Source organism: Lampris incognitus, chromosome 5 (assembly GCF_029633865.1).
Source record: "Lampris incognitus isolate fLamInc1 chromosome 5, fLamInc1.hap2, whole genome shotgun sequence".
NCBI lineage: Eukaryota > Metazoa > Chordata > Actinopteri > Lampriformes > Lampridae > Lampris > Lampris incognitus.
This window is the reverse complement of record NC_079215.1, coordinates 56419821-56441259: the sequence shown is the minus strand read 5'-3', so window position 1 is coordinate 56441259 and position 21439 is coordinate 56419821. Positions and strand designations below refer to the sequence as shown.

The 21439-nt window shown below is 46.9% G+C and overlaps 1 protein-coding gene across 1 annotated transcript in view; it reads right to left on the bottom strand.

Annotated features, from left to right (window-relative positions):
- sh3pxd2aa (SH3 and PX domains 2Aa) overlaps nucleotides 1-17907 on the bottom strand; it is a 193069-nt gene extending 175162 nt beyond the window's left edge. Inside the window, exon 1 of the mRNA XM_056279980.1 lies at nucleotides 17804-17907. Coding sequence (XP_056135955.1) covers nucleotides 17804-17899 — 96 coding nt within the window. The 5' untranslated portion in view covers nucleotides 17900-17907. The remainder of the gene's footprint in view (nucleotides 1-17803) is intronic.
- Nucleotides 17908-21439: the final 3532 nt, after the last annotated feature.

The window sequence follows — 21439 nt, the reverse complement described above, 5'->3', positions numbered from 1 at the left end:
ATCAACTTGACACGTGCCACCTACCTAAACATTGTTGCAGACCAGGTACACCCCTTCATGGCAATTGACCTTTCGCAAAGTACCGCCCCAGAACGGTGCTTGTCCAATCCTACCTTAGCAACGGTCCGTCAAGCTTTCAAACACACAACAAAATGCTGAAACGGTGTGCCTATGGGATCTGCAGATCGGATACTAGATATGTGAAAGGTTTGGAGGGAGCGTAATTTTCTTTCCCTTCCCGAAACCCAGAACGCAAGAAGCGCAATGTCGGCAATAGATTTGGCAGTATAGCAGACCCCATGGCCAGCTTAATCCATCCAAAATCAACAAAAATACCTCTCTGCTCCAAGCTAAGCTTGCTACTAGCTAGTATTGATAGCTAATACAGCTAACGTATTATTACTGTTACTTTTACCCACACAATGCGCTGATTTCTTCCTTCATGTTTTGGTGTTTTCCGGCTACTTCCTGGATAGTTCTGAAATGCTTGACGGGCATAGCAACAGTAACTAAGGGGGGTGGGACTTTGCGAAAGGTCAATAGTATGACATGATACCTGTGGCCTCTTTCAGCAGGATAATACGCCCCGCCACACTGCACAAATTGTTCAGGAATGGTTTGAGGCACATGATGACGTGTTCAAGATGTTGCCCTGGCCTCCAAATTTTCCAGATCTCAATCCAATTGAGCATTTGTGGGATGCGCTGGACCGACAAGTCTGATCCGCAGCAGCTCCATCTCGTATCTTATAGGTCTTGAGGGATCTGCTGTTATTGTTTTGGTGCCAGATACCACAGGACACCTTCAGGGGTCTTGTAAAGTCCATGCCTTGGTGGGTCCGTGCTGTTATGATGGCACATGGGAAGACCAACAGCATACTGGGCAGGTGGTTTTAATGTTTTGGCTCGTCAGTGTAAGAAACGTCTCTAGAGGCCTGGAAATTTCCTAAAGTTCCTAAGAGCAAGCCTCCTCTGGTTGAGAAATTAATCCAGCAGATAATTTGTCCCTCACAATGGGCCTCATTCATCAATCCTTCGTACACACAAATTTGTTCTTACACACCCATGGAATTTTTTTACCGCTCAAGATTGTCTGACAGTCAGAAGCAAAGCCTGATGGTTATTTTGTAATTCCTTCCCCCTACCATCTATTGTCTACCTCTTGCATCGAGCCATCAGCCAGGCTTGCAAAGACATCAGCGTTAGCCAGTTGATGTCTAAATTCAGGGGTTACCAGGTTCTGCCGTGGTCTCTGAGACAAAACTCAGGGCTAAAATATTCCATGGGTGTGTAAGCACACATTTGTACTTATAAATGATTAATGAATGAGGCCCAAAGCTTTGGATGGTAAAGATGAAAGGGATTATTTTGGAAGTATGCTAGGGCGGTAATATGTTTGACCAATACTCCCTGTCCACTTCAATTATTTTAAATATGCTGTTATTAAAGACACAGAGACAAACCCACCAAGAGTTGGGGCTTGGAAAAAGCCCATTGTTCTCAGCCACAACTCAACAGGGACAATCTATCCATCACAACCTGCTCACATCTGGCAAGTAGCCTACTCACTTTACTGGACTTCCAAAAGCATACAAAAAGAAATCGTCTCATCACCGAGCAGAGGTGAAGACAGAATCAATTTCCAGTTACATTACAGACAGTATTTAAATAAAACCAAAACACACGCGTCTCGCCAATGAGCCATTTCTACTCCTCCTCATCTTTCTTACTGATCTTGTGATTCACGCTGGAGCCCTTGCTACTCGCCAAGAGCAGTCTGAGCAGAGCTGAAATGAATGAGGGTGAGTGAGGCTGCACAAAAAAAGCCAACGGCTGAAGGTCTTATTGCCGCTGGAAGAAACCCAGCAATAGCTGGGAAGGAGCCACTGCAACCCCGTTCCCTCCCATGCAAATCAAGTGACTGGGCCAGCTACCAGCAGCGTTAAACATGTGTACATAGCACGGTAGGGTGCCACATGGACAATTAGCATAGGCGCTTGACAATAAAAGTGCTCCCCCAGAGTACAGCTGAGGTGCAAACTCACAATATTTTACACTTAATTGTGCAGGCACTGTAAACTGAGTCTGTGTCTTTATAACTGTAACTGCACAACAAGCATTCATAAATATAGCCAACCCATCTTGAGGAAGAGCTCTCATCGCCAAAGCACCACTAAAAGAGAGGTTGAAAGTTATTTAAAAAAGGAAAAGTTAGGGTGGTGGAGACGGTGATTGAAGCACCCCCTCTGGGCAGTCTGTCTGGACCCGGAGCTTGACGTAAGTGGATAGACTTGACTTCACTGCCACTAATCCACAAATACCCGAAATATGTCCATGCTGGTAGTGCACACCAGACCACATATATATGAACTTATCTAACTGACATGATGTGCCTCCGAGTGGCTGAAGAAGCCAGCCCAGAACTTGTGTTGTATACCTATGTGCCCATGTGCAAACATTACTAGAAACTACACTGTGTGTGTGTGTGTGTGTGTGTAGCAGTAGTAGTGGTATATGTACACACATTTGTGGGATGGCTTCTCCAGCTCCAGTGGGTGTGTGCGTTCTATAAACTCCTCTGACCTTTAAAGTATGCTGGGGTACCACTGCCCCATCATGCCTCACTTAACTCGACTGTGGAGCAAAACCTCACTTAGGCTGAGGTACAAGTTGGAAGCCAGCCTGGAAGACGTGAACTTTGTAAAAGATCTGAGGCCCAAGGGCAGATGGGGCGATGATGGCAACCAGTGGAAAGTTAAATGTCACAGTCAACCCACACCCAAAATATCACATTTGAACCTAATACCCTCCCAGTTCCCCAAAATAGTCTGCATTAACCCAAAATAGGCAGTAAATCGTGACAATACAGACTGCTGCAGCATCATGTGAATCAACTAAACAGTGGCAAACATCATTCCTCGATTTAAACTTATCAGAGAACCAACACTCGATCCTGTGCAACGTGTGCTTAGGGCTGAAAATCTAAGTATTTTGACACCTAAGGAGGTTTTCCATCTTGTCATTAAGACGACTGGCAAATATTTCCACAACATCTAAAACAGCTAATGTTTTACGGGCTGACTCATACCTCATGTACACCCAGTCACCAGTGCCGAGCTGAGCCAACATATCCTGAATTTAACATTTGGAGAACAAGGAAAAGCCTCGTCCAGTGTCGGCAAGGAAACAACCCAAAATTTATCAATCAACGAATGATATAATCCACAAAATAAAATGAAGGATGAGCTGACTTGACAAATTCAAAAAAAAAAGTCATTTAAGCGGTTCATGAACATAACGTGAACATCTGACATGTTCCCAACGTCACATGTTTGTGGGCATGTGGACAAATGATCTGGCGTGGAAGCATGAGGAAAACGTCCATCTCCTGGGTGGCAGCGAGGTACTCTGGCTCAGTAAGCACATCTGGACAAATACAAATACCACATTTCTACAACTCCAGCGTGCAGTAAAATTAGGGCGAAGAGGCGATGTGTACTTGGTAGAAAGCGATTTGTACTCCTGGGAAACACTGCTTCTAACATTTCTGTGGAGCTTCACGTTCAGCTGAAAAATCACAACATCAGCATAGTAAAGTAGGTCGGGCTGGTATGTAAATGTAAATGTAGGGTGTCTGCATCTGGAACAAGGAAGGCGGTAACAGCTGAAAAGGACACGGAGGACTAAAAAAAAACCACAAGGAGGCTGATTCATAATTCAATGCCATCTGTATGAGGCAGCAGGAGAGCACGTGTAACACTGATGACAATTACCACTTACTTGTGTTTTATACGATGGGTGGCTTTAATGTTATTAAGGGATTCGTCTTTTTAATCGTCTCTCATATAACAGCTTGTTCCTGTTGTATGACACGTGAAACCCATTTTCAAGATTTTTCCTCTCGGTCCGTTCAGATCAGTGTCCCAGTACTGTCCATGAGCTGGTTTATTGTATGACTTGGGGTAACGTGTTCAAAGCACTTCCCCAAAAGCCACGCGGTCGTTTCAAGGCATCGCCATCAATCGGATGTGCGGTTCTCTCCCTGGTTCAGAGGTGGACTTCCTCTCTTGAAACGTCAGATGTTTATCCCGCGGCACAAGTCAGCCCTTTATAGAGATGACTGACATGTCGGCTGTTTCCAAAGCCCGATAAGAAAAGGAAAGAACAAAAAAATGCACCAACACCACCAGGGAGCGTGGAAACGAGGCGGGGGGGGGCTTCAACGAGGCTTCGGCGTCCCAGAAAGCAGCGAAAGCCTCGTACGTCTGTTATTCCCACAGAGGACGCACACGGGGAAAACACACGCCTTACTCACGCATACAATAAGAGATAAGAGACAAACATGGCAGCCCTGTGACGGAACACGTAGCAGATGTAATTACACCGTGTTCTGCTGAGCTAGCTGTGAACACATGGCGCACACATGTATTCACGGCTAGCTCCCTTATGCTAGCTCCCTTTATGCTAGCTCCCTTAGGCTAGCTCCCTTTATGCTAGCTCTTTTTAACGCCGTCGTGGATGCCGACACAAACCCGTACACAATACGCGTCCTGAGCACAGCACACGCAGACGAGTACAAATTGTTGTAGAATGGACCGAAGAACTTACGGTGTGAGAGGAGAGCCGAGTCCTGCTGTCACGGTTGTTCAAGGGAAGAAGAAGAAGCGGGGAAGAAGAAGAAGAAGGGCGCGCGGCGGTGTTGGCCAGCAGAGCATGTGGGCCCTCGCCACTAAATGCACTGAACCCCGCCTAAAACGTCTTATTTAAAGTAACGTATAAAACAGACACACACACACACCACACACCACACACCACACACTCTTTTATACGGAGATGGCTGCAAAAAAAGGTCAATGGCTGGAAAGTCTATTGGCATGAAGCTGGGAGGGCTGTCCCGATGCCGCCACAACCAGGCTAACCACGTCCAGGAGTCAGTCCTTATTGTCAAAAGTCGTAATACACCATATTAGTCTTGTAAAAGAAGTTAATACATGGCAATGAATACTGACAAATGTGTCTACATAGCCAACCAAATGTGACTGGTGTGATTCTTTCTCTAACGGCAGTTTCATTCAATGCTTTTGGCAGCGGGTCTACGGAAAAGCTTTGGAGTGGGTTTGTGTAATCACTGCCAAAACGTCCCCCTTTATTAACGGCTAACCAGCCACCATCCATCTTTCATGCGCCATCCATCTTTCATCCACCTCGCCCCCCCTCCCCGCTGCCTTCCCCACTCCCCTCCACTGGCTGCTGTTCTCGCACAGCAAATTCCCATCTTTCACATCGCTTCCCACCCACAGAAGCCTCGGGGTCACACGCACGCACACACGCACGCACAAACACACACACACACACACACACACACGTTTTCAACTAGTCCGAAAGAAAGAAAGGAAAATTCTAGCCTGGTTACACAGACTGTATCTTTTTTAACTAATTTTGCAGATTAACAGTCATCCAAACTCCACATCGCTAACTCCCTCCAACCTTTACTCCCCCCCCCCCACTTTCTGTGTTGTTACTTTATCCACCGCCTTTCTCCCTCTTCCTTCCGCTCCTTTTATCTCTTACACACACAGACACATTCTGGACCAAGACTGGCTAAGCTACGCTAAGTGGTACAGAGATGCAGCACAGCAGACCAGGCTGCAGGTACAGCAGCAGCAGCTTAGTGACCAGCTCCTGTTCCCATGAAGAAGTCAGTCAGTGCTGAGTGTGTCACACCATGCCACACATGATGCCACACACCATGCCACACATGATGCCACACACCATGCCATACATGATGCTACATATGATGCCACACATGATGCCACACACCATGCCACACATGATGCCACACACCATGCCACACATGATGCCACACACCATGCCACACATGGCACGCGTGTGTCTGTCCAACTGTGCTACACAGCTGCCCTTAAACGATGCAATCATTTGTGCAATAGCAAGCAGTTGATGAGAGCGGTGGGGGGGGGGGGGCAGGTCATTTTCACTCTCTCTAAAGTGAGCTTCTGGGAGGAGGCAGAGGGGAAAGCGCGGGAGACGTCTCGCTTTTGTTTCTACACCGCCGTAGGGAGCTTAAGGCTCCCGTAAAAAGATGTCCATGATCAGAAGCCAAATCTTGCGTCAGACACAGGAAAACAATTCCCAACGTGTCCGTGAAATTGCGGTAAATCGCGACACAAAGACAACATCTGCTGTCTGAGTCAAGCACTCGGTTGAAGACGCACACAAACACAGCCATGGCCTCTGGCGGGATCGGTGACAGCATGAGGACTCCACCAACAGCACCGCGCACAATGACTTCACTGACTTCCTCACACACACACACACACACACACACACACACACACACACACACACACACACACACACGCACACACAGCCCTGGAGTCCTGCCTTCCATCCTGTTAGACCATGTAGCCTTTTAAACTCTGCCAAACAATGGTTCATCCTGAGACCCCGGCATCACAAACCCACGTGCAACATGGACGCCCCGGTTTTGGGGTGAAGCCTTAGCAAACAGGGACCCTTCTCACTCAGATATGACTCTGTGTTTGACAGGCTAATTGATGTTTGAGTAGTTTCGATATCCGCCCATCCATTATCCAAACCGCCGACCAAGTCAAGCCAATTTTATTTGTGTAGCCCAATATCACGAATTACAAATACGCCTCAGGATCGCATAAATCCCCATCCTGTCTCAACGTTATATCCTTCTCTCACTCCGACGTGTCACCAATGTGTGTCCTTGTCTCTTCTCCCGTGTGTGTGACTGGTGTGATGTGAGTCTCCCCTGTGTGGATGTGTGGTCTGTCCTCCTGTCAGGTCTACATGGTGATGGTGGTCGCGTGGCTCGGGTCCCGGGCTGTTCCGGTGGCATCTGGACACCGCTTGGCATCCTCCTCATCATATTCTTCATATATCGTATGATCCCGTTATAATTGTGTTATCCCCGTTCAGTGTTGTATTGTGTAAATTGTGTGAACACAACATGCATTGCACGTTGTCCGTCTTGGGAGAGAGAGATCCCTCCTCTCTCGCTCTCCCTGAGGTTTCTTCCTAGTTTTTCTCCCTGTTAAAGGGTTTTTTTTAGGGGGTTGTTCCTTATCCGAGGCGAGGGTCTGAGGACAGGATGTTGTGTGAGACACATCTGTAATGTGTGATAATGGGCGACACAAATAAAAGCGACTTGAGTTGGGTTGGGTTGTGCTATGGGGCTAAGTAACATGATCGGCCTCTGGTCTGCACTGCAGCAGCACACGGGGGTCTCGAGAAAACGAAGTGCCACGGGACCAGGACTCGTCAGGGCAAAAGAGGCTTTAAGTAAATACGGCCATATCTAACCTTGCTTTCTGTTCACCTCCAACGGGAGGAGCACACTGTTTCACCGAGACAGAGGGGGGTTTCATGTGTGTCCTGCATGTTTGCTGAGCAGCCGCCCAGCTCTCCCCCCATGGCCCAACCAGCACTTCCGTACGACAAAGCCCGGGCTCTCATGCCCCCTCTCTCAGCAGATAAGCTTTTCCAGCTGCTTTCACAAGGAGAACGAGCAAGATTCAATGGGATTCAATGGGCGTCACAGATTCTCTCTCTCTCTCTCTCTCTCGCTCGCCCTCACTCTCTCTCTCTCTCTCTCTCTCTTCCTTTTCCCTCTCACCCCTCCGCCCTCCCTCCCCTCCATCTCTTAACCTCTCCGGTTTCTTCTCACAGTTAGGGAGCCTGGTGCGTGAGGAGCTAGCCGGGGAAACTAGGCCACGGGCTGGACTGGTGAGACACAACTGCCCCAAAACACAGCCGAGCTGCTCAGTTTGGCCGTGAAAAGGCTCCCACTACACTCGGCTGTGCCTCGCTGGCGTCAGCTGTATGGACGGAACGGTCGCTACTAGCTAGCTAGTGGCCCAGAACCTGCAGCACTGCTCTGCCTGGTGAAGGAAACCAGTTCTGCACCATGTCAGAACAAGTCTCCGGGACGAGTGCATTGCTGAATTGCTATGTGTCCACGTTAAAAAAATACATAAATCACCAAGCAAATAGCAAAATAAATCACAAATAAATAAATTCATTGAACCTTATCTCAAAAGGTAACAAAAGCCAAGCCATTAAAAGTGTTATCTTGTCAACTGATGATTTTGGTTACCCACAGCCCTATTATTGTACTACACACAACTTACAGTACATATCTATTGTGAAACTTCTCACTCACTGCAGACACACATACCAAATGTTATCATGCTTGCCTCCGATGGGGCCACATACCAACTGTTATCACGCTTGCCTCCCCGTTGCCGCATCCCAGGAACTGCCCGGTGCAGCGAAGACAGGTGCAACGGACCCACAGAAACACACCGGACACAGGACATGATTAACGTAGATGTTTTCCTGCATTCCTCTGTAAGACAACACCTTGGTTAATGCAAGGAACATAGGGTATGAGGCGACGGACTGCTCTATAAAAAACCACTACCTCCAGCTCAAGTGAGAGCACATCCTCACAGACTGACTTTTCTGTGGTTATATGTCTCTCCATCTGCAGATGCATTAAAGATTCTCTGTTTGCTCCAATATTTGTCCGATGATTATTCCTCCCAGAGGTTGCTGGGGCAAGGGCCCATTAAAAGGATAAGAAAAATCCACAACAATTTGGTGTCAGAAGTGGGATCTCACGTCGCTCGCCAACGGACAACCGGCTGACTGATCATCTCGGGACGAGGACATAGTCACCGATCTCCCAATAACCTCAGCAGGTTTGAGAGGAAGAAAGGGAGAGGCGGGTGGTCCGTTTGGTCGGTGTCGCCGAGATTCCTCAGCAAAACCCTGGGAGATTCATCGCACGGGTAAGCAGGATTCTTTAAATGATAAAATGATCATTTAAAACGCGTATGAGGTCGTGCACTGACGATAATAATGCGGCTGTTTACCCTCGGTCTCGCACTAATCAGAGTGGTTACCTGGTAGGATTAAGTAAAGAAAAAAAAACTAGGAGGAAAAAAAAAAGAAAAAGAAAAGAAACAAGGGCAGTAAACTGCCCCCGATAGATATGGAGGGTGCGATCTACCAGATAATGATAAGGAAATATGGTGAAGACTCGGTAAAACATGTTTTAGACTGGATACAGGATCATGGGTTTCCTGTTGAAGGAACTTTGAGCAAGAATAAACTAATGGAAGTCCGACAGTCCATGGAAAAGGGAAAAGCGAAGGTCTTAGAAAGGGAAAAGATTCCTACAACATGGTTGGAGTATGTGGCAGAGCAAGGAAGAATGTTGGGAATGTGGGAGAAAGAGCGTGAAAGTAGGGAAAGAGAAAAGCTACAGAGGACTATGACATGAAACCATTGGTACCAAACCGCACCTTGACTGACCCTGACTGGCTTCTGTGTTTGACATGACTTGTCTGTCTGTGTGTGTGTTCATAGTTTGTTCTGTGGTGTTTGTCCGTCTGGCCATTTTGTGTTGTTCAGAAGTTGCAAGTCCTTGAGAGTGGCTTAAATGGGGATATAAAAGCTGGGGGAGGTTTTGTTTTGGCTCTTCCAAACCTTTTGTTTTCCTGACAATTGGGGTGTGAGAGGGGTTTTTCGGAGACCACCTCGTTTAGCATCCGTACCAGACCCAACCCTGTTTTTGTTCCTGTTTGATTAACAACTGGCTTTAGAAAGTCACCGACCTGAAGCATTGATTATTCAAATCCTTTCAAGAAATCTATTTCTTTTCTTTCTGAGGTACCTCATTTAAAATGTGATATATCCATTTGTTTTTTTGTTTTTTTACATTGAAAAAGTTTTTGTGGTGTATTTTTCACTTTAAGTTGATCCTGTCCTCACTTCTCTTAGGATTCCCCTAAACCGAAGGATTTCCTGTTCCTGTTTCATTTTCTGAACTGTTAAGCAGAACTCTGTTATGTCCAACGCCACAGTTGCAATATTTTCATTTTATTTATTCTGTTTTTCTTTCTGTTACTGAGATTTTTAAGAATAACTGGTGGGAACCAACTGCCTACCCACTTCACACCTTGGGGGGATGGGGGGTTGCCTTGAGAGTAACAGGGACAATGTACACCACAGTTATGTTGTTAAGCTGTTGTTTTTCTTTCCATTAGAAGACATCCATTGCTTCATTTGTTTTATGTTGACTTACCTCTGTGTTAAATTGAACTTGTTTTGTTTTTCAACACTAAGGTGTGAATTTTAGGATTTTTTTTTTTAGAGGGTATTCATTTCTTTGACAATTTCTTGTGTGGAGGACAATTACATTTTATTTGAATATGAATGAAACCTACTGAGTCATGTGTTTTAAATGTTTATGCTACGGCTATGTTTGTGTTATTTTTTACCATGAGTTTGAGCCTCCTCATAAGACTCATTTTTGGTTTGATTTATTTGGTTTTGGCTGGGTACATCAATTTCTTTGTATTGTTCATTGAGTGTTTCTTTCCTTTGAAACCCCACCGCCCCTCTTTTTGGGGCCTTGAAAGGGGCTTCTTGTTGTTTCATTTAGTTAAGGTGGGGGGCATTTGTTTCTTGTCTTCAAACAGCTCATTGTTTCAATGATTTACAAGATACCTTATGATTTTATTAATTTAGGTTTTATTTGGACGTTCAGGATCTGAGACAACAACTATCTTTATTATCCCTCGTCTGTTTTAGTTTTAAATAGAATTTATTTCAGATAACTACAACATTACAGACTTCAGAACATTTGTAAACAGCTTGGATGAAATGAAAGTCAGATTCATTTCACTGCTTGAAATTGTTTGTGGTTTACTAACAACTAACATACAAACTGATCATATCCTAATTTCATTTTTGTTCTTCATGGTTAAATGGGTTGACACAATGTGTTCTGTTCTTGTGTAAAACGAGGGGTAGTGGGAATGAGGAATTGAAATCTAGAATGGTTGTGCGCCTTCTTCTGTACAGTTTTCTTTGATTTTGAGGAATTGAAATCTAGAACGGTTGTGAGCCTTCTTCTGTACAGTTTTCTTTGATTTTTTACCTCATAAGAAGCAAACGGATACGAACCTGGATCATAGCGGAAGTATCTGAAGAACACTGAATCAAGTTGACTACGAATCTTCAGGATCCTAGAATGACAGTGTTTTCAGTGTTGTGCAGTTTCTCTCTGAAAGTTTCTCCCTCCAGATATTGTCACCACCTGCTCCTCCCCCTCCTCCAGATGAGCTGGGTAACACCCCCACTCCCGTGGTACCGGGTCCAGGGGCCCGGGGTATGCTCCACGGGAAGACAACCTCCCGGCTGCACAGAACAAAGAGCAACCCGCCACATAACGCGGCTTTAGGAGCCGTGTCTGTGTGAGGGTGGTCTCTAAGGTGTCCCGGTCAGCTTCCGGGTGAGAGAGGAGGTGAGGGTGGTCTGCTCCTGGCCCAGCCAATCCTCCACACATGAAGACCCTCTGGTTGTCTAGATGAGACTAGCACCAGCTTCCTAGCTCTGGAGACCACAGGTTTGGGTTTGGCTTTGAGAGTCTGAAATCGCCTTGCCTCTGTGGAGTCTGTAACCAGTGACAACTTTGGACGTTTAACTGCAGCTGAGTCCACCATCAAAATGCTCCGAACCCAAAACCTGTCTCTGCAGGACCGAATCGACGACCTCGAGAACCGATCTCGGAGGGCCAATCTCCATGTACTGAACATTCCTGAAGGTGGAGCGGCCGGTAGAGATCCGGTGCAGTTCATGTCGGAGATGCTGATGCAGATAATGGGTCCTGATGTCTTTTACTCGCCTGGCCGAAGCAGCACCACTTTTCCTGGGTGTCCTGCTACTCCTCACCTGCTGCATTGTGCCCATAGTTCGGCGTGTGATACGCGGCCTCATTGCTACTCAGCTCGTGTATTATCACCTCCTTGCCCAACAGGATGGGGACCTTGTTTCGTCTCCCTCCTCTCCACCACTGCTGTTCCCCTCTTCCCCGCCCCCCCCCACAAGGACTTCGGTTCTGAATCCTCCTACACTTCCTCCAATGACAGCGACTCCCCCGTTTGAATGATACTTTATGACGAGCACTGGTTAAACCTTTCGTTTCCGGTTGTTCTCATGTCTGTATATAATTTCTGTATATGCATGTTATGTGTGCCGATTTGTATTATTTCTAAGTTGCGTGTTACTTTTTATTATTGTGTGCGCGTGATATGTGTGCTGGTTTCCACTATTTCCATGTCACCTATTGCTCTCGTTGTTCAATAATGAACAAAAGGGGGGAATTGTGGAGTACAAAATGTACTCCATATGCACTCCGTATGTACTGTGTAGTTTTCCACTTCTCTGTGTGTATGAAACTTCTCACTCACTGCAGACACACATATCAACTGTTATGCTTGCCTCCGATGGGGCCACATACCAACTGTTATCACGCTTGCCTCCCCGTTGCCACATCCCAGGAACTGCCCGGTGCAGCGAAGACAGGTGCAACGGACCCACAGAAACACACCGGACACAGGACATGATTAACGTAGATGTTTTCCTGCATTCCTTAGTAAGACAACACCTTGGTTAATGCAAGGAACATAGGGTATGACGCGACAGACTGCTCTATAAAAAACCACTACCTCCAGCTCAAGGGAGAGCACAACCTCACAGATTGACTTCTGTGACTATATGACTCTCCATCTGCAGATGCATTAAAGATTGTCTGTTTTCTCCAATATTTGTCTGATGATTATTCTTCCCAGAGGTTGCTGGGGCAAGGGCCCATTAAAAGGATAAGAAAAATCCACAACACTATATTTTCAAATGTTGTGTGTTAGAATTCTCTTGCAAGAAAAGGTGTTGGTTTTTAAATTGTTCAACAGCAGTTAGCCGCCTAGTATCTCATCGCTTACAAAGCACCCATGATTTATATATAAATATATATAAATATATATAAATATATATATATATATATATATATATATATATATATATATATATATATATATACTGCTCAAAAAAATAAAGGGAACACATAAGCAATGCAATGTAGCTCCAAGTCAATCACACTTTTGAGATATCAACCTGTCCAGTTAGGAAGCAACACTGATTTGTGAATCAATTTCACCTGTTGGTAAATTGTCTAATTTCCACCTGGTGGAAATTAGACAATTTGCAAGACAACCCCTATAAAAGGAATGGATTTGCAGGTGGTGGCCACAGACCATTTGCCTGTCCTCATCTTTTCTGGCCGATCTTTGGTTAGTTTTTCATGTTGCTAGTGCCCTCACCGCTAGAGGGGGCATGAGGCGGTATCTGCAACCTACAGAAGTTGCTCAGGTAGTGCAGCTCATCCAGGATGGCACATCAATGCGTGCTGTGGCAAGAAGATTTGATGTGTCTCCCAGCACAGTGTCCAGAGCATGGAGGAGGTACCAGGAGACAGGCCAGTACACCAGGAGACGTGGAGGGGGCCGCAGGAGGACAACAACCCCGCAGCAGGACTGCTATCTGGTCCTTTGTGCAAGGAGGAACAGGAGGAGCACTGCCGGAGCCCTACAAAACGACCTTCAACAGGCCACTAATGTGCAGCTTTCTGCTCAAACAGTGAGAAACAGAATGCATGAGGATGGTATGAGGGCCCGACGTCCACAATTGGGGCCTGTGCTCACAGCCCAACACTGTGCAGCCCGATTGACCTTTGCCAGAGAACATCTTGGTTGGCAGATTCGCCATTGGCGCCCTGTGCTCTTCACAGATGAGAGCAGGTTCACACTGAACACATGTGACAGACGTGAGAGAGTCTGGAGACGCTGTGGAGAACGTTCTGCTGCCTGCAACATCCTCCAGCATGACCGGTTTGGCGGTGGGTCAGTGATGGTCTGGGGAGGCATATCCTTGGAGGGCCGTACAGACCTCTACGTGCTAGCCAGAGGTACCCTGACTGCCATTAGGTACCGGGATGAGATCCTCAGACCCCTTGTCAGACCATATGCTGGTGCAGTGGGCCCTGGGTTCCTGCTCATGCATGACAATGCTCGTCCTCATGTGGCCAGAGTGTGTCAGCAGTTCCTGTATGTCGAGGGCATTGATGCTATGGACTGGCCTGCACGTTCCCCAGACCTGAATCCAATCGAGCACCTCTGGGACATCATGTCTCGTACCATCTGCCAACGCGATGTCGCACCACAGACTGTCCAGGAGTTGACCGATGCCCTGATCCAGGTCTGGGAGGAGATCCCTCAGGAGACCATCCGTCGTCTCATCAGGAGCATGCCCAGACGTTGTAGGGAGTGCATACAGGCACGTGGAGGCCACACACACTACTGAGCCTCATTTTGAATCGTCTTGAAGAATTTCCACAGAAGTTGGATCAGCCTATGTTCTCATTTTCCCCTTTGATTTTGAGTATGATTCTGAATCCAGACCTTAATGGGCTAATGATTTTGATTTCCATTGATCATTCTTAGGTTATTTTGCTCTAAACACATTCCTCTGTCTAATAAATAAAGATTTTCAGCTGAAATATTTCATTCATCGAGGTCTATATTGTGTTTTTAGGTGTTCCCTTTATTTTTTTGAGCAGTGTATATACACACACAGCATTTTTTTCCGAAACCGTCAATGGTGTTGAGTGGTCTCTTCTTTCCTGTATCCGTGTTGATATATATATATAGCTGTAGGAAAAAAACAGTAAAAATGTAACATCTAATAAATGTCACATGTGTATCGTCTAATGGGGGGGGGGGGGGTAAACCAATGTCTTTATTATTCCTCCTCCCTCCATTAGATGATACAAATGTGACTTCTATTAGATGTTGTATTTTTATATTTTACTGTTTTTTCCTACAGCTATTTATATACACACACAAACACACACACACACACACACACACATACATACATACATACATAGACAGAATATACATATAGATAGATAGATAGATAGATAGATAGATAGATAGATAAAGATATATATAGCATATAATAGTAATATTATAGTATATAATATGTATGTATATAGGCTCCAGCATCCCCGCAATCCTGAGAGCAGGATAAGCAGTTGGGATAATGGATGGATGGATGGATGGATATACATATATACATACATAGACAGAATATAGAATATAGACACAGCAAGTAAAGGTCTTATAGTTCTTCTCACAGACAGGATCGCAGAACGTGTGATTACAAAGGCACTGATCAACTTGTGCCTTGGTGTTCCACTTGTACATGCAGGCCTGCCTTGTGACTGTTGAGCAACCTTGGCAGGCAGTGATACATTTTGGTGCAACTTGAATCATATTGGGCAACACAAACTGTTACCACGGAGTCAAAAACGTGTGTACTGATAGGTTAATGCCCAAAATGTCACATGACACCTCACTGTGCTGTAGGAACCACGGCTAAACCAGCAGCCATTCCCCAGACAGAGGAAGACTTGGACTAAAAGCACCTCCACAATCCGCTGTTGTAGTCCGGCTCGTGAGCGGGACACATGACAGGAGGCTCACAGAGGGCCGGGACGAGTGCTGATGCTGTTCTCACATCATTTGACCCAAGAGGCTGCTGAAACTGTAATGCCGTGTGGAGCTCAACTGTGTTCTTGTCAAACTGGTCATTTACTATGATCGGTTTATCAAGTCAAGACCAGAATCCCAACGAGGAGGACCAAACAGCAGCAACCACAGAAAACCCTGACTTAAAACCAGCAAGGCAGGCACTAATTATCCCAGTTAAATTCACGAGTAAACATGCGAATGTTCCCAAATATTGCTTTTGAATTTCCTTCAAAATGCAGGTATTCACAATGGGGGGGGGGGGGTCACAAAATCACATCTTGTGTAAAGGATTTTTCTCTCCAACGGTGCAGCAGTTGTAGATTTCTCTCTTAAAGCATTATCACGTGGTTTATGACAGCCTAAATATGCTAAGCAAGTAGACATGATGGGCAGCATCTTCCCCAGTGGGGCCTTGTGTCTCTCTTATTCCTCTCAACCAGCAAACCCACTGCCAGCAGCACGCCAGAGGAAGAAACACCGAATGATCCCTTTAGAGGGATTGTGGGTAATTTGGGTTGGGAAAGGTCACTGGCTTGCGAAATCAGAATCGGAGTACTTCATTCACCCCCGAGGGAGACGTGGAAACGACCTTATTTCCCCAAGACTCTGGTCTTGCTTAAGTGATTTGCTATGATGCGCTGCGGAGTACTTGTGAGAAAAGCATTACTTCTCAGCGGTAAACGGGTTATAACGGGCTTATGTCGGACACCCACGGTGTGTGAGGTAACTGTAAACTACTGTAGCGAATATCGGGGGGCAGTCTGGGAGAACCGTCGCCATGGTCGGGACGCGAACCTGTGTCTCCCGCTCCGCAAGCGACAACGTTAACCAGTCGACTAAAGGGCCCGACCCGTTAGTCAAGGACCAACGTGTCTACTTATCCATGCACGTTACACTACTAATAAGACACGTTAGCCCCTAGCTAACGGGTCTGACCCTTTAGCCGAGCGGTTAGTGATGTCGCCTTGTGGTGCGGTACACCCCGGGTCGAATCCCACACCGGGCAAGAAAATAACCGGTTACATTGGTGGCAGCGGTGGGATCCGGAAGTGTGCAGACCCTCAGAAGTCTCTTCGGAGCGCGGGAACAACAAAACGCGAGGGCGCGCTTCCGGGAGAGGGTGACGACTGTGAACTACAAATAAGACACGTTAGTCCCTAGCGAACGGGTCCGACCCTTTAGCCGAGCGGTTAGTGACGTCGCCTTGTGGTGCGGTACACCACGGATCGAATCCCGCACCGGGCAAAAAAATAACCGGTTACATAACCTAGGACCGCCATACAGGCGAGAGGTTATTATACGTCACTGATAAAGAACCTGCTCTACGTTTGGAAATGTCTCCCACATCAGTTGTTACCTTGCGTTGCCCAAAATAAGAGCTCACTAGAGGCTTAATTCTAGAGAGCTGATGTGTGCAGGAAAGAACACTTGATTTGAAGAACGCCACGAAGCCCTACAGAGTTCTCTGCGCTTCTCAGCACGCCATGTTATTCACAGTGCAATGCACCACCTTGGTTCAGCACCGGCTGCTGTTACTTCTCGTAAATACGCGCAAGGACTCAATGACGAGAATCTGGAATAAGTTAAGAGCACTTGCAACCAATCACTGTCCTTCATCTAAGGTGATGCTGCCATGGCTTTCGTGCTAGACAATGAATCAAATCTAATTAGTTTTGTCCTCAGTGGACGACCAGGATAGGTCTTGGGGATATTGATTTACAGACACGAGTAGCTCTCACTGTGACTTGTACAAGACCCCCTGAGAAGCAACGTCGGGAGGACCCGCGGTAGTTCTACTCAGACCCGCGGTAGTTCTATTCAGACCCGCGGTGGTTCTACTCAGACCCGCGGTAGTTCTACTCAGACCCGCAGTGGTTCTACTCAGACCCGCGGTAGTTCTACCCAAACCCGCGGTAGTTCTACTCAGACCCGCAGTAGTTCTATCAGACCCGCAGTGGTTCTACTCAGACCCGCGGTAGTTCTACTCAGACTATCATAGCCCAGGGAGCTGCTGAGCGGAAGGTCGTTGGTGTTTTTGACTGTAACTCAGAGTTGTGACAGCGCTGCTGCAAAGACCATCCACATCCTGTGGAACACTCTGGGCCAATAGTGATGCCATTGCTGAGATTAGCTTATTATTATTATTATTATTATTATTATTACCCAAGCAGACAGTAATATATAGTGTTCTCAGCAATCTTGAGCATGGTTGGGCTAAAATAGGGCTCGTTGGACCCCCCCCTTCTAACTGTCTAGGCCAGATGCTCTTTGACAAAAGTGAGGTGGATGCTGAAGAGCAGATTTAAGGAAACTCACGTAATGTTTAGACGGACTGCGCCTCTTCTCCACGTCCACCACTTTCACGTCCTGCACGGTCCGAAACTGCATTTTGCTTCTGCAAAGGCTATGCATGGGAGAAATAGCGGGGATGGCGGGTCTAACGCAGCCCAAGACGGGGCCACCTGGTACCCGATATCACGAGAAAATGGCAACGCGGATAAACGCTGTGTCAAGGCAGCATAACGCTGCGCGGAGATGGATCCGTCCGCCTTGCGGTTAATGGCACACACACACTGGACTCCGCTCCGCTGACGCAACGTGCGTCGACCCGATCGGGACGTTATTGGCGGTCCATCTCAACGCTGGGCGACGGCTCCTTCAACGCCGACCGACAAATCCACACTCGGTCCGTGATTTTCACCTTCCCGACGCAGGAGACTCTGCGGGGGGTGCCGGGTAAAGTCACCTTACGCGGGGGAGAGCGGCGCTCCTTTGTGCCGACCACGACGCCCGGGGAGGGAAAAGCATCTCAGTTGGGTCAGAACAGGACGGGGTCGAGGGCGAAAGCTCGGGCGAAGCCACCGCCGGCCGCGTTCCGCTGTGCGCCGGACGCAGCGGATTTGGACGAGCCGGAGTGGGATGGGCCTGACGTGCGTCCCCCCCGGGGCAACTTCGCGCGAGGCGCCCCGGAGAGTGTCTTCCTCGTGGCAACACGAGATTGCTCCCCCAAAAAAAGTGCAGTTTTACGATCCGACGTCAAGCGGTGTGTTTATATCGGGGGGCTGAGCGGTGGGGCTGTGCTCGTCACACGGGCAACGCCGCCGCCTCTATGCGGCTCATAACTTTTGCCGTCTATTAATTACACCGTGTCGTTTTGAACGTAGGCGTTATAGCCCCTAACGTGTGACACGAACAACAAGGGTTGCGATTCAACATCGGGTTGATTCACCTCGGACGTAATCTGCCCCGCTCCCGTGTTTCGAGGCGTGTACCAGGACGGCCCGTCGTAAAGAGCCGCACATAATATTGGACGTTATCCCGCTCCGGCAACTGAGTCACAGCCAGCGCATTGGCTGACAGGTCGCCGCGCCGGGGCTATGGATGCAGATGTTCCGCGGGCAGCCAATCAGCGCTCGCTTCCGATCCCGCGACTCGACACTGCCCTCTTGCGTACACGGAAACCCAAGCAAGTCTGTAAAGCCTATTCAGAACTTTGCCCTATACGCATGTCTCAAACGTATAAGGGAATTTCACAAGGACCTCGGTGCCACACAAAAACAAATAGCACACATAAAAATTTTTTTAAAAGTGCGTTAAAAAACAGAACTACTTCACAGACCTAAACATCACAAGCACACCTGACAACGAAGTCATTTTATGGAAGGTCTAAGTGTTCAGGCTGTTGAGGAGCCTCGCAGCTTTGAGGAAAGAAACTGTTGCATAGTCTGGTGGATGCAGCGCGGATGCTCCGGTGCCTCCTGCCAGGGGGTAGGAGGGTGAGTTGGATGTGGGAAGGGTGGATGGGGTCCTTCACAATGCTAAGAGCCTTCCGGGTGCACCGTGCGTCATAGATATCCTGGATGGATGGGAGAGCAAGTTCCTATGATCTTTCCAGCTGTCTACACTATCCGAATACCAAATCCCCAGTTTGAGAGATAACCATACAACAATAAACTTCCCGATCCCACCGCTGCCACCAATGTAACCGGTTATTTTCTTGCCCGGTGCGGGATTCGATACGAGGTGTACTGCACCACAAGGCGACGTCACTAACCGCTCGGCTAAAGGGTCAGACCCATTAGCTAGGGACTAACGTGTCTTATTAGTAGTTTACACTATGTTATTACTTGGAACTTGCACCTGGGGCAGCATGGCTGACTGAAACACTGAGCCTGGCACCACAAGGAGATTGATATAAAAAAAAAATTGGACAACTGACTTAATGTCACTGAAGTGATCTTTCACTTCTCTGACCTCGAGTCCTTCCCGTATTTCGTTTTCTTGTTCAGTCATCTGAAAGGGAATCAAAGCATCGTGTAGCCAAATGGGGCACGGTGGCCCAGTGGTTAGCGCTGTCGCCTCACAGCAAGAAGGTTCTGGGTTCGAACCCCGGGGTTGTCCAAACTTAGGGGTCATCCCAGGTCGTCCTCTGTGTGGAGTTTGCACGTTCTCCCCTGTGTCTGGGATGGGTTTTCTCTGGGTGCTCCGGTTTCCCCCACCATCAAAAAAATAAGACATGCACGTTAGGGTTAATACTCCTGTCTGTGCCCCTGACCGAGGCATGGCCAGACGAACTGGAGTTGGTCCCCGGGTGCAGCACGGCTGCTGCCCACTGCTCCCAGCTACACAGGATGGGTTAAATGCATAGCGTAATTTCCCTACGGGAATCAATAAGTATCTCACAAAAATCAACTGACTTGCCCACATGCAAACCCACTGAAACTCGTGACATTCTATGAAGTCCAGGATCCATCTGCTATGTTTCTTACCAGGGACGGCTGGTGTAAATGGGCTAACAGGACTATGCCCTCACTATCTTTTACAATAAAGATGAGAAAAGCATTGTTAAAAAAAAACCTTAAGAAGATTTTTTATTTTTTATTTTGGTGGAACCTAGAATAGCAACAGCACCAAATAGTCACAAGAAAAACACAGTAGTATTAGCTTCCATTCACCTTCGTAGTGAATGAGACGCCTTGAGGAAGTGAAGAGACTGGGGACACATCGTCCAAATAATGTTCAAATAGCTCAAAAGAACAAACGACAAAAATCCTAAATTTGTGTTACTTGGTTTCAACAAAGGGGCTGGCTAACGGCAAGTGTAGTTAAGAATTCCTTTTCTGTTTCCCATGCTAGCTTTATGCTTCTGTTTCCCATGCTAGCTTTATGCTTCTGTTTCCCAGGATAGCTTTTTCGGAGGAGACGCGGCCAGGACCCAACAAGGAATTGTGGATTTGAAACATTTATCCGACAAAATTAGGAAACGTGTGTGTGTGTGTGTGTGTGTGTGTGTGTGTGTGTGTGTGTGTGTGTGTGAGAGAGAGAGGGGGGAGGGGAGATAAAGTAAGAGAGAGAGATGGAGAGTGGATGTTTTGGCATCAGGCCATTCTTGTGGGTACTTCTCTACAGTGTTGTACAGCACTTGCTATAACAAGCTATAACACTTGCTATAACGAGGTATAATTAGCTATAACACTTGCTATAACGATGTATAACACTTGCTGTGACAAGCTATAACACTGGCTATAACGAGGTATAACACTTGCCATAACGAGGTATAACACTTGCTATAACAAGCTATAACACTTACTATAACGATGTATAACACTTGCTATAACGAGGTATAACACTTGCTATAACACTTGCTATAACGAGGCATAACACTTGCTACAACAAGCTATAACACTTGCTATAACGAGGTATAACACTTGCCATAACGAGGTATAACACTTGCTATAACAAAGTATAACACTTGCTATAACAAGCTATAACACTTGCTACAACGAGGTATAACACTTGCTATAACAAGCTATAACACTTGCTACAACGAGGTATAACACTTGCTATAACAAGCTATAACACTTGCTACAACGAGGTATAACACTTGCTATAACAAGCTATAACACTTGCTATAACGAGGTATAACACTTGTTATAACGAGGTATATAGCGT